The sequence below is a fragment of the Glarea lozoyensis genome, assembly GCF_000409485.1.
Source record: "Glarea lozoyensis ATCC 20868 chromosome Unknown GLAREA5, whole genome shotgun sequence".
Lineage (NCBI taxonomy): Eukaryota > Fungi > Ascomycota > Leotiomycetes > Helotiales > Helotiaceae > Glarea > Glarea lozoyensis.
The window spans coordinates 404,927-419,430 of NW_007361000.1; the positions used below are offsets into that span (position 1 = coordinate 404,927).

A 14,504-nucleotide genomic window follows, 5' to 3' on the forward strand; every position below is an offset into this window, starting at 1 on the left:
AAAATGTCACAGTCAATCGGATGCCTGACATCTTGTATTACTTGAAAGCCTTTGTACAGCTCGCTAATTCCGGCCACCTCGAAGCGACACTGTTCATTGCTGTCAGCACCATTTCCAGAATGCAGGTTCGAGGTAGGAATAAATGGGGCCCACGTTGTTCCCCTGCTAACACCATTCCTCTGCCGTTGTTCGATGGAAATATGATGATCGACTGTCGAGTGTTACCTGGTCCTCGGAATAATCTTCGGTTTTGTTGGCCGTTGGGCGGCTTGGACCAATCATATTTCTACTTCTTGTCATGCTTTGTGGTTCACAACATGTTGAGCGTTCGCCGCCATCGTATACTACATTGGGATATTGGAGGTCAGATTTGTGGGTGCTTTGGAGCATATATAAAGACCATGGCAAGACCAGTAGTAGTTCTCTTCACCAACCGCACCTTCGTTATCATCGGTCATTCCATCACTACAGCTCACAATGCTTCTCACTACCTTTGTCTCAGGCTGGAGTGTGCTTTTGGCCGCTACTGTCATTGACGTTGCTTCAGCTAAGTTCGCTCTTACTGGTAAGTCAATGGTATCTTCAAATCCAAAGATTGGAACTGACGATTCAGGTGTCTTCACTGGGGTAGATGCCAAAACAGGATATCGTCCACCTCGAAGAGAAATTGAAGATTTGGCTGGGGATGTGAAACAATTGTAAGCCAATCTCGAATTCTTCAGACGGATTCTACTGACGACTTTGGAAGCTCCCTCTATGTTCAGGCTGTGAACGCAATGATGAAGACAGACGAGCGCGAATTGACTTCCTACTTTCAAATTGGGGGTGAGCATATATATCCAAAGAGTTGTAGTTTCCGAACGCTAACTGGCAAAGGTATCCATGGCCTTCCATACATATCTTGGGATGGTGTAAACCCAAGCAGGTCCAACCAAGGGTCAAAGAATACCGGATATTGTACTCATGGCAACACTCTTTTTGGAACATGGCATCGTCCTTACATGGCTATCTTCGAGGTTCGATTTCTCTCTCCGAATCTGCTCAACTACCTGCTAATCTTTATTAGCAAATCATGGCGCAAAAGGCACAAGCTATCGCGAAGACCTATACTTCCGATAAAGCCGCTTGGCAAACAGCAGCGGACAAACTTCGAAGTCCCTTTTGGGACTGGGCGGCTCCTCCTGTGCACTTTCCTGCTGTTCTAAAAGCCCAAACGGTTCAGATCACAACACCAACTGGTGTCAAGAGTGTATCAAATCCCTTGTATAGCTACAAGTTCCTCAACAACCCAGAAATCAACAATTGGTTCCCAAGTGATTATCTAGGAACTCAAAAGCGAACTCTTCGTTATCCAAACCAGGCCACCAATACGAGTAACGATGACTTCGATGACCGAGCTGTTGCGGAAGATCCTACGACAAGTGGTGTTGTAAGTCCTTGATTCTATGTAGGAAAAAGCACCTGCTGATAACTTGTGAAGTGGAACGTGTTCTCCAAAACCAGCAATTTTAACGAAATGTCCACTAGTAGCACTGGCGGATACACCTTCGAAGGCCCACATTCAACTATTCACATCATCATCGGCGGTGGTGGCCATTTCAGCCCCCCTGATTATGCAGCCTTTGATCCATTGTTGTAAGTGAAGCATACCTTGCAAACAACCCCGCTTGTCATTTTAATGCAGTACTAATAGCTTTACAGCTACCTCCATCATGGCAACGTCGACCGTCAGATTGCGATGTGGCAAGCGATTTATCCAAACTCATACCTAACCCCAGCAAACACCACCAGTGGTACCTGGACCATCACTGTCGGCGACGTCTTGGATGAAAACACGGCACTCACGCCTTTCACTCAAGGTGATGGCCGAACACCATGGACATCAAAAGCTGCACGCCAGATCAAAACATTCGGATATTCGTACCCCGATGTTCCAGACTGGTTGTTTACAAATCCGAGAGCACTCGCCGCTAACGTCACTGCTCGTGTCAATAAGCTTTATAACGCCGATGGCAGCCTCGGACCCTTCGGTACCAAGATTAAGGGGAGAGCTGCACCAGCGAGCGATACCCTTTCATGGAGCATCGCCGCGAAGGTCGCCAACAGCATCCTCGACGAGCCTTTCTCAGTAAAATTAACGGTCGGGGATGTTCGTGTTGGAAGACTATCGGTTCTGATCGCCTCCACCACTGAAAACCTCGAGGCTTCTACCTTTGGAGAATTTGAGCTCAGTGCTGCGCTCAAGGATGTCGATGTGACGGATGTTGATGCTGTGGTCACTAAGTTGAAGGGAAGTGTAAAGTATACCGTTGTCAAGGCGGATGGAACCACTGTGGATGGTGCGAAGGCGGAACTTTCGGTGTCTAGTCAAGTGGTCACGCCTGCGAAAGACGTCACCGAGTTTCCTGTGTTTGGTGAGAGGAAGGAACATCCAGGCATTTTTACTAATTAATTCGAGAGCTTTTAGACATAATAGATGAGAGTTTTTTTCGACTTTCGATTGTTTCATGCATCTTTGGTTCAAGTGTCCAAAGTGCTTTGGTCAGGTGATCTGCCCCCCTCTTCGAATTATCGCGCTCATCCTTTCGACACCAAGAATTTGACGGCGAAGAGCAGTCACAACGACGAACCCAAAGAATTTTCTGGTCTTTCCTGAATTGTGCAAGAGCAATTAGCAGATAACCAATCATTGTGCTTTATCTACGAGTTCGTCTGCATTTTGACAGTCCGTCTGGTCTTAGTGCCCGCGATGGTTAACAACTGTGACCTCACCCAAGACAACACGATGCGCATGACCAGAGGAAAATATTTTCTCTCCATCTCTTCCTTCTTCATTCATTCTCCCAAATTTCAACTTATCTCGTCGTCCTCACAACCCTTCGCTATTACCACACACTCGTTACAAACCACACACTCATTCAAAATGCCCTTCTCACTCGCCTCCAAACTCCCAAAACTGGCCCCCTTCCCCCAAAAGACAGCCGTCGAGAAAGAACCCCTCCTGTGCTCCACCGAGCTCAAACCCCCACCCCCAAAGTCTCCCCAATCCGCAAAGTCATCTCCCACATCCTGCCCCCCAAACTCAAAACGTCTCTCTGCAGCCGTCTCAAGCGCATTGTGAGCTCGGCAAACTCGTCTACTAAAGCCACGCCCACAGCTCCCTCAAACGAGCGAATATTCGATATGCTGGTTAAAAAAAGAAAGTCCTATAAGAGGAGAAGGAAAGAGTTGGTGAAGGGGTACGAGAAAGATTTTAATGCTGCGGTTGGGGTTAAGAGGGAGTGGGTTGATGTGTTGGTGGGCATGAGTGATAAGGAGCGACGGGGATTGAATTATTATATTGGGCGGCCGAGTCCGTTGAATCCTGCTCGTAAGTCAGATCACGCTTCCCAGTTCCCGTCGCTAATGTGTGATATAGCTAAGAAATCAGCATCGATTAATGAACATGCGGATGAGTTGCTGGAGAAATGGCAGGATGCGAGGACGGTGTGTAGGAAAAAAGCGTTTGAGTACGAGACGATGCAGTTCCGCTTGGTGTTTAATATTAAGAATCAGAGGAGGTTCAGGGAGATGCTTGGGGAGAAGGAGGTTAGGAGGGTTAAGGAGAGGGTGAAGAAGGGGAAGGGATTATGAGAGGATACAATATGTTGGAGTTCGAGCGTTTGAGCATAGCGGAATTTTGTACGGTTGTATTTGGGGATTGAGTTTGTTACGCGGATATCTGAAGATCGTGGGTCGAAATTGTGTAAAGGTGATGGTAATGTAAAGTGTATAATCTCCTTAGAAAGGAGATGTGGCAAACGTATAATCCGAACAACTCGTATCTACAGACTGCCAATTCATATGTTGCATGTGTTGAGATGAAGCCATCCTTTTTAACCACGCTTCGGAATTCGAGTATCGGGTTCGTAAAGACTCAATAGACAATCATGATTCTTCACAAACTGCGTCGTAATCATAATATCGTAACTTTCACGAACCGTGCCACAGATAAAACCATCAGAAGCCATCTCCCAAGTTCCCTCTGTCATCACATCATCCCCTCTCCAACCCCTCGTCTCGCCGTCCAGAAAAATACTCTTGGCAAACCCAGAAGCCCAGACCCCTAGAATCTCCATCACGTGATTTACAACCCGTCAGAACCTTCACGCCTTCCGCTGCGCCAACCCAAATTCGTACACGAACACACAGCGTAAAGGTAAGCCATCGTCAAGCCAAAAGCATCTACACAACAACTCTACACGGTCAGATTCCGTCATAAACCAAAAAACAGCATAACAATGAGCAAGTAACGTGAAGTTAGGCAGATGTTTCTACATACAACGCCTCACCACGTGGACGCCACAACCGTGTTATGCCCATCCATGGCTGCATTAAATAAGCAGCTCGGTAGCGCTTGTTTGGGCTAAACAATACCTTGGAGATGACTGTGCGACCCTAGGCTGCTGGTCATTACCGAGATGTAGGGAGGCGATCGTCGTCTCATGTTTCTATTTACGCTGTTTTTACGTGAGGAACCCGGTTCTGCCTCTGAGAATGAGGTTCTGGAAAGATGGGGTTGTTCTGTCGGGTCTCCTTTTCTGGTGTTTTGATGTCAAGCGATTTTAAATGCCGGGTGGTAAGTGGTGAGTGAGTATTATCTCGTGTCTTGTTTGGGTTTCTTACTGTATTTTTGTGTTGGAGAGTTGAATATGGACGAAAGAGCGATTTCTTATTGGTCTTGAGATTCTGAAGTTGTTGTAGAAGTCTCGTGTTGGATGAAAGTTCGTCGTCTACTGTCAACGATCGCGAGAGTTCTAGGCAATGTGATCGACAAAGTGGCACATAAGTTAGACTTACTGTATACCGAGATGAGATTACGTTCATTAGCACAATGCTAAGTGAACTACGACATGCTGATCTTCTAGATATCCTTGGGGGGTGAAGCGGCGCAGATTTTCCGAGGCAGGAGAGGTTCAGTTCGGATTCATGAAAGGAGAAGTATATAAGTGTTCAGCAATCCGCTTCGAAGTTTGCTCTTCACCACTCAGTCACTCTCTCCTTCTTTACCAAGCTTGGGAATATTCCAGTACTTTGCTTGCTATTTCTAAGTCCTTTCCCAGTCTTTTCTGCCTGCAAAGTCTCCGAGATTCTGAGGAAGCTCAATTACTCAACGACAATGTATACCACCCTCCTCACCCTCGCTCTGGCATTAGCCCAAACCTCAACCGCAACTCCTACACCCACCCTCCTCGACCGCGCAACTCAAGCCCGCGCAGCCGCCATTTGGACACCCACCGCCGGCACAACCTGGCAAATGCAACTCTACGGCAGCGTCACAAAGCTCGACTTCCCCGTCGAAGTCTACGACATCGACGTCCTCGACAACCTCAACACCGGCGTCATCGCCAAACTCCACGCCGCCAACAAAAAAGTAGTCTGTTACTTTTCAGCGGGCAGTTACGAGAACTGGCGCACCGACACTAAGGAGTTCGGACTTACCGGCAAAGACGATGTGAACATCGGTAAACCGATGATTGGCTGGGACGGCGAATGGTGGTTCCAAACCAGCAGCACCAAAGTGCGCGATCTGATGCGCAGTCGGATTAAGAAAGCAGCGGCGGCGGGATGCGATGCTATTGACCCCGACAACATCGACGGCTACGACAGCGACGACGAAGAGCCGAACAAAACAGGCTTCAACCTCTCACTTGCCAGCGCGACCGAATACGTCAAGTTCCTCGCCGCCGAAGCGCACGCCTTGGGAATGGGAATGGGACTCAAAAACGGCCTCGATCTCATCCCGAACGTGCTGAACGACGTGCAATTCCAGGTACAGGAACAATGTGCGCAGTTTCCTGCGAAGGATGATAGTTTAGGTTCCGAGTGTTTGTACTCGCAGCCGTTCATCAAGGCGAACAAACCGGTTTTCCATGTCGAGTATCCAACGGGTGAGACGCTGAGTAATACTATTCCGGCGGCGGAGAAGAAGAAGGATTGTCAGGATCCGAATGCGAAGGGGTTTTCGAGCATTATGAAGGGTTTGGATTTGATGGAGAAGATTGCTTTTTGTACTTAGATGAGATCGGGTGTGGGAAGAGGAGGAGATGAGGTTAGGAAACCTAGACTAGATATTTTTTTTGTATTTGGGATGTTGGTTTTGGAGTTGATGGATAGATGGATAGATTGAGATCTTTAGAAATTGCTGGGATGATTGCTTTGGGATAGATTTACCTTCGTTGTACATAGTTTTTTAGAGATGGGCTAGCAATTAAGCAAGGATAAGGACCCACTTACGATTTTGTCGTTTCGAGTAGAAAATTCAGTGACCACCATTGCTTTCCGAAATTAACTCATTGAAAGGATCATGGTCCAAATATCCAAGACAATGCAAGAGCCCCGCCACTTCAAGATATCAAGACGAAGAATTCTCCGAATAACGGTCCTCGTCCGCATACTTGTGATTGTCGGACCTCCGTAGATGCAATAGAACTCCGATCCTTCCTCTCAGCCCCTAAACAAAGAACCCTTTCAAATCCGCCTCTCTAACCTCATCACCCACTCTAGCTCTCTCAACTCTCTCCCTACCAACCCGATGCACACTCGGTAAATCCACCTCCTCACCCTCCTTCCCCAACATCAACTCCACAACCGCCTTCGCACACCCCGTCGCATTCGGCATCCCATGACCCGTAAACCCAGCACAGATCCACAATCCCTTTCCACCACCCAATTCCTCGGGTACGGCACCTACCCACGGTCTTCCATCGCGGGAAAACCCCATAATACCCGTCCATTCGAACGACGCCTTGAGCTCCTTGGAAGAGGAAGAAGAGGGGTCAAGAGCGCGACTAAGCTCCTCGCGGAGGGTTTTAACCTCCTCAGAAGATGAAGGGGAGAGGTCGAGGGCGTGGTTGAGTTCGTTGCGAAGGTATTTAGCAGCGCTTCGAGATGTCCATGAATCGTCTGAACAGCCCACGCCACCATCCGTTGCGTATTGCCGACCACCGCCGAACATGAGTTCGCCGCCAGAGGGACGTTGGATCAGGTAGTCATCTTGATACACATTTTTCACCTTGTCATGGCCCGCGAAGACATAACTCATCGCCAACGGCGCTCTTTTCACATTTCGCGGCGCCACTAAAGCACTCATCTCGCCTTGGACTGGGACGATGAGATCTTTCATCTTGGGTAACAGGTGAGATGTGTACGCATTTGTGGTTAAGATGACGTTTTTCGCGGCGACCATTCCCTGGGGTGTATGGACGATCCACGAGCCATCTTTTTCAACTTTCTGGAGCGACGTGACCGGTGTGTTTGTCTGAAGATTGAAAGCCCCTTTCGTCAGTAAACTCTCAAGCGTCCAGCATACCAGTTTATACGGCCACAACGATGCCGCATTAGCTTGTACGAACGCTCCCACCGCTCTCGGAACACGGAGGTCACTCAGACTCGGACTAATTGAATCTTGTGTTATGACTTTGACGGTACCGCTGAGTTCAGGATCCGCATCCTGGAGAATCTGATAAAGACCTAGTGCTTGCGCGAACATATCCGCGTCGTAATAAGCGTGACATCCCTCTAACGTCTTCCACTCACACGGGATCTCATTATTCGCCACAAAGTCCTTTAAGAATTTGTAATTCCGTAACTCAAACCCACCGATATCAGGCGGGCTGGGATAAACGGAAGGTTGACAATGTCCTCCATTCTGTCCATCTATTAACATGATGTTCACGTAGGTTGAAAAGGAGGACTTACACGGCCAGTAGCACCCCAACACGCCTCTCTCGCCTCCAACATAAGGACATCCCTCGACGCGTCTTGCTCGTGCAGAAAGTGCGCGGCAAATGCGCCGGTGATGCCAGATCCAATTATTATTACATCGGTGGTTGTTGGGAGGTCCGGAGTGGTTCTGTGGCCTAGGAGGAGCGGGGAGGGGTCGCAGTGCCAAAATGAGGTGGTGGGGTTTGTGGATGGGAGGCTGGATTGGCCTTGGGTTGTTGGGGCAGATACCATGGTTCAGAGCGAGTGATAAACAACTTTGTTTTCTGTAACCTTGAATTACTTTTCTGTTGTAGTTGATAGGGATGTGTTTGGCACCTGATGCGGTGGTGTTTAAAAGTGGGGGTGAGCATGTGCTCATGTGAGCGCATCGGCATGCAGAAACAGTGGATTTGAGAACATAATAGGATCGGATGTCAATTGAACAGACAATGAATAAGACGATAATATATATCTTTTAATTTTTGTATCTTAAGACTGGATTTAGTAAATTACTTCTAATTGAATTAATTATGTCTTATAATAAACCTATAAATTCCTTACCCGGTAGTCTATAGATTTCATGGCGTCTCTAGTAACTAAACCTAAAATCGAAGTCTAGCTAATTTCCATTAAAATCTTACTCCCTATAACAGGTGCGATAAAGTTTATATTAACTCTAAAACTAATAACCTTAGTCCTATTAGTATCCTATAAATCTTAGTATCTAGTATTAGATTATATAATGTATTCTTCTAAAATTAACAAGTATATTTCTTCTAAAAAAAGTTAAAAAAATTATACCTTATAAGTCTTAGTATTACATCTAACTTATATAGTTAATTTATAAAACAGTATAGTAGTAAGAGTCGCAAAAGCCGTTTTCGACTACTAACCTAATTAAAGGCTTATTTACTAAACCCGCGACTTCTAAACTTCTACTAAATATATTAATTATAATACTTTCTAACTATAATAATAATTAGAATTACTTCTAAGATATCTTTCTATTACTTTACTTTTACCTTTAGAGTAAAACTCGACTTAACTTTATATCGTAGACTAGGTTAGTTATATAGAAAATATAGTTTAGGTATACTACTAGAGAGTAGCTTAGGCTACTTACTAGTATATACTAAGTATAGGACTATATATATTAGATACTTAGCTGTCCTAAACCTAAAGAAGTAGACTTATTTAAATAGACTAAACCTCCAACCCGCCTACATGCTGCGTAACACTTCGCTTAAGCACTCAGCTGTTAGTCTACATCGAAACTCAACGTCAGCAACTGAACCTCACTTCCTGAATCTCAATTTCTCAAATTCTAAACACTGTAAAGACCATACCCACGATCTTTTCTCAACATGGCTCATAAGGCGAGTACGGAAGCCATCATCCGTCTCAGTGTTCGAGGTAAGACGCGCTTTCAGTCTTTCTGTTTTGAAAAGATATCTAAAAACAACTAGTTCCCGAAATTCCTGACCACATCTTCCACGTTGAAAGCCAACACGACCTCGCGTACAATGCCCTAATTGAAACACGTATGAAATGGGTCGCAGCCATCGCTCAGTACTTTGCGACTACGAAGTCAATGAATCAATATCATATTCGTGACTGGGATATCATCTTGAACTATGATGGGAAGATCGAAAATGTCGGAGACCAAATAGTCGAGGCAGCTTATGAGTCGGCAGTAAGACAATATCCAGCACGCTACCAATTGCCAAAAGAACTCAATAGTCTTGCCATGTCAGCGTCAGAAGCAGTGAGACGACAGGAGATGTTTGCTCTAGGTGGCATGTTTTATCACATTCTTTCTGGGAAGCAGTTGTTTCATGAACTGGGCGACAGAGCATATATTTCTCAAGTTGTGTCGGCTCTGCTTGTTGAAGGAAAGTTTCCAGACGATGTGTGGACTCTTCCTATGGCAGAAGTCATTCTCGCTCATTGGTGTCTGGAGATCGGAGAAGAGTTTAAGAAGTTTACTATGCCTAGTAAGTAACATGTCGAAGATTGTAGAGATTTTGCTAACTTGTTCGATAGAACTCGAACCACCAGTCTTTTATACACCGTTCCTGGGAGGTATGATATTTGTAAGAGGTGTTTTAGCAGCACTTGTAGTACCAGCGATACCTGCAGGCATTGTTGAATGGGGAAACAAAGTGTTAGTTCCGACAACTGATAACATAACGGAAAGTTTGGACCCACAATTCGGATGTAGAATTTCTGGTGCAGTCAGAGGGGTGTTCAATGGGGGATCTGTGAATGAAGACGCTTGTGTGTTGAAAAGAAGATTTCTCCAGAAATGGAAAGAGTTGACCGGACAGGTTTAGCCACTTCTGCTGGTGTCATGTTTTGTTTACAGCGCATTTGAAACTAAATATTATGTTAGCAGTAGAAATGAAAGTGATATAGTATACTGCGGTGGTAATTATTTGCCAGTGCTATCAAAGATAATTAAGTCGAACCGCGTGCTACAAGTCAAAGAATGTAAGAAGCACAAGAGCCCGACTGTATAACTATACTCGAGTACCAGACTGGTTTATTTCAGTCGTGCTGGCGACCAACTTGGCAGCCTCATGCAGTGCAACGCCATATTTCTTCCGGTTGGTCTCATTCCTGCAACAGCTCACCGAAGCGAATGCCTTGTGTAAATGGGTCTCGACCCCGCAGCGCCTCCACAGCCTTATCTTGAACTTACTTTTATTCTCGTAAACAGCTTTCGTTCTCCTCCCTCATTACCAACCGTCGTTGGAGATATACTCAGCATCGTCACTTACTTCCAACCTTCACTCGCTCCACCATCGTTCAGCAGCCAAATCAACCCGATCTACTCAAGAGCGTCAAAATACAAACAAAACCATCGATACCCAAAAAATACCTCATCAAAATGGACAAGATTGTCGGGGCTACGATGAAGGCTGGTGAGCAGTTGTTGCCACTGGCGAACACGGCTTGGAAATATTCTGTTTCAGAGCTCGGAAAACAGGCCTCTCGAATTTCCACTACGGGTACGTTTAACGTTACAACTCCGTAAAAAACATAGACCTTGCTGTTTCGAAGTCAATCCAGATATCATCCAGTCCATCCCATCCATCCCAGCAAGTACGGTCCTCACAAGCGCCCAAGTAATCGGTGTCGGAACAGCAACTGTTGCTATTGCAGCACTTGCCGCCCCCGCAGCTCTAGGAGTAGTCGGGTTTAGCGCTATCGGCCCCGTTGGCGGCAGCATTGCAGCGGGTTTGCAAGCGAGCTACGGAGCTGTACCAGCGGGCAGTGTTTTTGCGTTGTGCCAGAGTGTTGCGATGGGTGGAACTACCGTTGCTGGGACTTCGACGGCTTTGATTGCCGCGGGTGGTGGTGGGGTTGCTGTTGTTGCTGGTGCGTTGAAGGGGTAGTGGGAGGATGTTCGTGGATTGAGAGAGGATATTGTGGGGACGTCCAAGAGTTTTATGAGAATAGAATTAGGTAGGGTCGCGAGTTGGAGGGAGAAATGAGTGGAAGAATTGAATCGATGAGAGATTTGTCTGATAGACTTGGCAGGTCTTGAATGTCACGTTGATGAGTCGTCCCTAGCCTCAGCGTCAATAAAAAAAAGTTTCGATGAGAGATACTGTGGTTGTTGCTTAAAGCAGGTCTAAATCAGGGTAGAATCAGCTTTTGCATGACTACATGGCCGACAGTGTGGTAGAAAATTCTAACTCACATAAGCAGCGGGCTTGGCCACGTTCTTGAGGCAAAAGAACTGCAGCTATATAGTAATTTCCTGCGCTTTTTCGCTTAAGATCTTTCAGGAGCTGGACGTCGGGTATCGCTGACCTGATGCAAGTCAGCATGACGCTTCTAGCTTGAAAGCTTGGTAATAATTAAGAGCCGTTGTTGCCCTGCTAATAGCCTACTAACTCATCTACAAGTTCTCAGCTGTTTACTAATAATCGCGACGGCGAAAGAGTCGAACGAAATGGTGCGCTATAAAGCTGTAGCTCGGCTTCTGGTAGAGAAGAAAAATAATCCCTTTTCCACCAGTCTCTTGCACTTCCACGAGACGACCTATCCTATATTTATATTTAAGACCCAATCAATCTTAGCAAGATGTCTTTTCCAAATTCTAGGGGTAGCATCTCGTCTAATGGAAAATACCCCTACGCAGTCGACACTCCCGAAATCAGCATCGAGACCGCTCCAACATGGGACAGCCAGGCAGAGGACGGCCTGCCACCAGGAGAAATCGATCACAAATCTTTCACCTATCCCGCCATCGAAATGGCATATAACTGTGCCGTGGACAACAAATCAATCGCGCCATGTTCGCGGATTATCGTGAGGTAAAAATTTCTAACGCAGTGGAAAAAGACAGAGACTGATTGGGTTTTAGGGAGAGTATTCATCGAAGTCCTCCAGGCCAATTTGACGATGACCGTTGGCATTGCACGGTTGATTATGTGGAAATCGATGATCAGGAGGAGGAAGATGAGGTGACGCCTGAGAAGGGCAGGAGATGGACGGCGCATGTGAGGGTTAAGTGGGTTAATCCACCGCTGACGAAAGATGATAAAGGTGTGAAGAAGCAGAAGAGGAAGGATGGCTTTCAGTGGGAGGGGGAGGATATTTTTTGGCTGCAGAGGCCGAAGAATAAGGGGAAGAAGGCACCGGTTGAGGCGGCTCTAGTGCAGAAGGGGAATTGGGCGAAGGGGTTTGATAGTGAGGAGGAGGTTGATAGTGAGGAGGAGGTTGAAGAGGAAGAGCCATCGGAGGGAGAGGGAGAAGAGGGAGAAGGGGAAGAGGGAAATGCCGGACAGGAAGATGGGGAAGAGGGAGAAGGGGAAGATGAAGATGAGGATGAGGAGGAAGTAAAGTGAAAGTGAAATAGAACTTCTATAAAAGACCAAGTACTCTATAGATCTCATGAGAACTTAAGTATCCAAGTAATAATTACACAATAGGGTATTGTATATAGAGGTACTACTACCCTAATTGATGAGCCCCTACTTGATGAGCAATAGATTAGGCCCAAGAAGCCTATCGTTCCAAAATTGTGATGTCGCAGCATTAAAAACACTGGCAAACTCAATTACATCTATAGCGATGTGGATAACATAGTATGAAAGTCGAGTGTTGGCTTTTTCTTTCGATTATTTGCCCAGAAAAAATTGAAGAACCCCGCGTAAACTTTGCGGTATGTGGAAACCCCTCCGGGTCAAGAACGTGGAATGTATCATGACAACAACCTTGTCATGCTCAAACTTCGGTCCATAACACGACGCAACATTAACAAAATTCATATCAAAACAATCAACACAATATTCTCATACTCCCCACACTCCACCTCGCCCACCGTCCACCTGGGCATCTCATAAACATCGTCACCCCACCAAACTTATTTGGCAAGAGCGATAGCGACATGTACAACCATCACTAATCCCAGATCGGACTAGCTTCACACCTCATACTCCCACCTCCCCCTTTCTGTGTAACTTCATTATTGCAACAACAAAACTTCCAATTCTCTTGTCGATCTTCTCACCATCAGACTTCCGTTAGATTTCGTCGTAAGTTGACCAATTTTCTTTCCTCGCAATGCATGCCTCTCAGAAACAAAAGGATGGGAGGGTGAAGCTTTCCGTCCAGGGTCAGGAATCACTGCGGGAGAACGATCGATAATACCACCCCTCATCACTCAAGCATTTACGAAACTCAAATAACTCCTCCTTCCAGTATGCGCAAGAGTTGTCTTGCTACGAAAGAAACGGATCTTCTGTTATACTCATATATCATTGAATTTGGTCTTCGAATCATCGAGCTTCACTTTCGCGCATTGTTTACTTTCTCCCATACCTTCGTTTTCTGCGACTTTGGAAGTTGAATACTGACCAGAGCCGTAGACTGAACTACAAAATCGAAAACCAGTTACTTCGATCGAATTCAATCCCTTATTATCTACAAACAAGCATCAAGGTATGACTCGAGTCACTCGACTTCTTTACTCTATAGCACATCACCATTGAAATCGCAAGGCCAATGATTCTCACACACATTCCCCACCCGATCTTCACCGTCAGGCTCACTCCTTCATAACACCTCAGAACCATATATGAAAACTCTCACCTCACTAGTCTCCACACAAAAAACTAACTCCCGCCAGACTCCCTTCAAAACGACCATCCCAACCATGTCCTCAACCACTCCCCAAACTCTACACCAACCACTCCGCCGCAACACACCCCACCACCTTCAAAAACGCAACTGGGCATCCCAAGAAGCAGGCGTAATTGTAGTCTTCTGCATCGTCTTCGTCGTCGGCTGCGGTCTTCTCGCTCTTGCGATTCGAAATTGTTTAGCGAAGAGGAGGGCTAAGAAGGCTGTGATTGCTAGTCGATCGGAAGTTCAAACACCAACTTCGAAAAGGGGCAAGAGAGGTTAGGGAAGGAGGATGTGATGGAAATGTAACCGATGAGATACGAATGAGGCCAGATGAGATGATATGGAATAATGATGGATGGAAAGAGAGAACATGCGGGACAAGATACCTATTTGCTATTTTTACGACGAATTTTGGGAGCGAAGGAATCTTGGGCGTATCGGACGATTTGGCTTTGGTAGGGGAGGGCTGCTAGATTAAAGAGCAATATCGAGGTGGCATAATAAGAAACTGGGCGTTTTGGTGATATGAAGTATGTAATTATGATAGATGAGGCCGGATGAAACGAGCTCATGAGTTAAGTTGAGAAGGGAAATATACATGTTCAAATGTCGCTCAT

The 14,504-nt window shown here is 46.1% G+C and overlaps 7 protein-coding genes across 7 annotated transcripts; 6 read left to right on the plus strand and 1 right to left on the minus strand.

Moving 5' to 3' along the window:
- Positions 1–477: 477 nt before the first annotated feature.
- Positions 478–3,633, plus strand: GLAREA_04332 (Di-copper centre-containing; the record flags this gene model as incomplete). The annotated part of the gene is made up of 9 exons (XM_008086709.1): positions 478–565; positions 614–698; positions 749–825; positions 877–1,016; positions 1,067–1,429; positions 1,481–1,635; positions 1,702–2,414; positions 3,158–3,370; positions 3,419–3,633. The coding sequence occupies 9 exons, from the start codon at positions 478–480 to the stop codon at positions 3,631–3,633; spliced, it is 2,049 nt and encodes a 682-aa protein (XP_008084900.1).
- Positions 3,634–5,158: 1,525 nt separating this feature from the next.
- Positions 5,159–6,058, plus strand: GLAREA_04333 ((Trans)glycosidase; the record flags this gene model as incomplete). The annotated part of the gene is made up of 1 exon (XM_008086710.1): positions 5,159–6,058. The coding sequence occupies one exon, from the start codon at positions 5,159–5,161 to the stop codon at positions 6,056–6,058; it is 900 nt and encodes a 299-aa protein (XP_008084901.1).
- A 435-nt stretch (positions 6,059–6,493) lies between these two features.
- On the minus strand, positions 6,494–7,998 carry GLAREA_04334 (FAD/NAD(P)-binding protein; the record flags this gene model as incomplete). The annotated part of the gene is made up of 2 exons (XM_008086711.1): positions 6,494–7,690; positions 7,741–7,998. 2 exons carry the CDS (start codon positions 7,996–7,998, stop codon positions 6,494–6,496), a joined length of 1,455 nt encoding a protein of 484 aa, XP_008084902.1.
- A 1,112-nt stretch (positions 7,999–9,110) lies between these two features.
- GLAREA_04335 (uncharacterized protein) lies at positions 9,111–10,079 on the plus strand (the record flags this gene model as incomplete). The annotated part of the gene is made up of 3 exons (XM_008086712.1): positions 9,111–9,159; positions 9,213–9,740; positions 9,790–10,079. 3 exons carry the CDS (start codon positions 9,111–9,113, stop codon positions 10,077–10,079), a joined length of 867 nt encoding a protein of 288 aa, XP_008084903.1.
- A 557-nt stretch (positions 10,080–10,636) lies between these two features.
- Positions 10,637–11,144, plus strand: GLAREA_04336 (uncharacterized protein; the record flags this gene model as incomplete). The annotated part of the gene is made up of 2 exons (XM_008086713.1): positions 10,637–10,757; positions 10,810–11,144. The coding sequence occupies 2 exons, from the start codon at positions 10,637–10,639 to the stop codon at positions 11,142–11,144; spliced, it is 456 nt and encodes a 151-aa protein (XP_008084904.1).
- Positions 11,145–11,838: 694 nt separating this feature from the next.
- Positions 11,839–12,605, plus strand: GLAREA_04337 (uncharacterized protein; the record flags this gene model as incomplete). Its single annotated transcript, XM_008086714.1, has 2 exons — positions 11,839–12,071; positions 12,122–12,605. The coding sequence occupies 2 exons, from the start codon at positions 11,839–11,841 to the stop codon at positions 12,603–12,605; spliced, it is 717 nt and encodes a 238-aa protein (XP_008084905.1).
- Positions 12,606–13,915: 1,310 nt separating this feature from the next.
- On the plus strand, positions 13,916–14,167 carry GLAREA_04338 (uncharacterized protein; the record flags this gene model as incomplete). Its single annotated transcript, XM_008086715.1, has 1 exon — positions 13,916–14,167. One exon carries the CDS (start codon positions 13,916–13,918, stop codon positions 14,165–14,167), a length of 252 nt encoding a protein of 83 aa, XP_008084906.1.
- Positions 14,168–14,504: the final 337 nt, after the last annotated feature.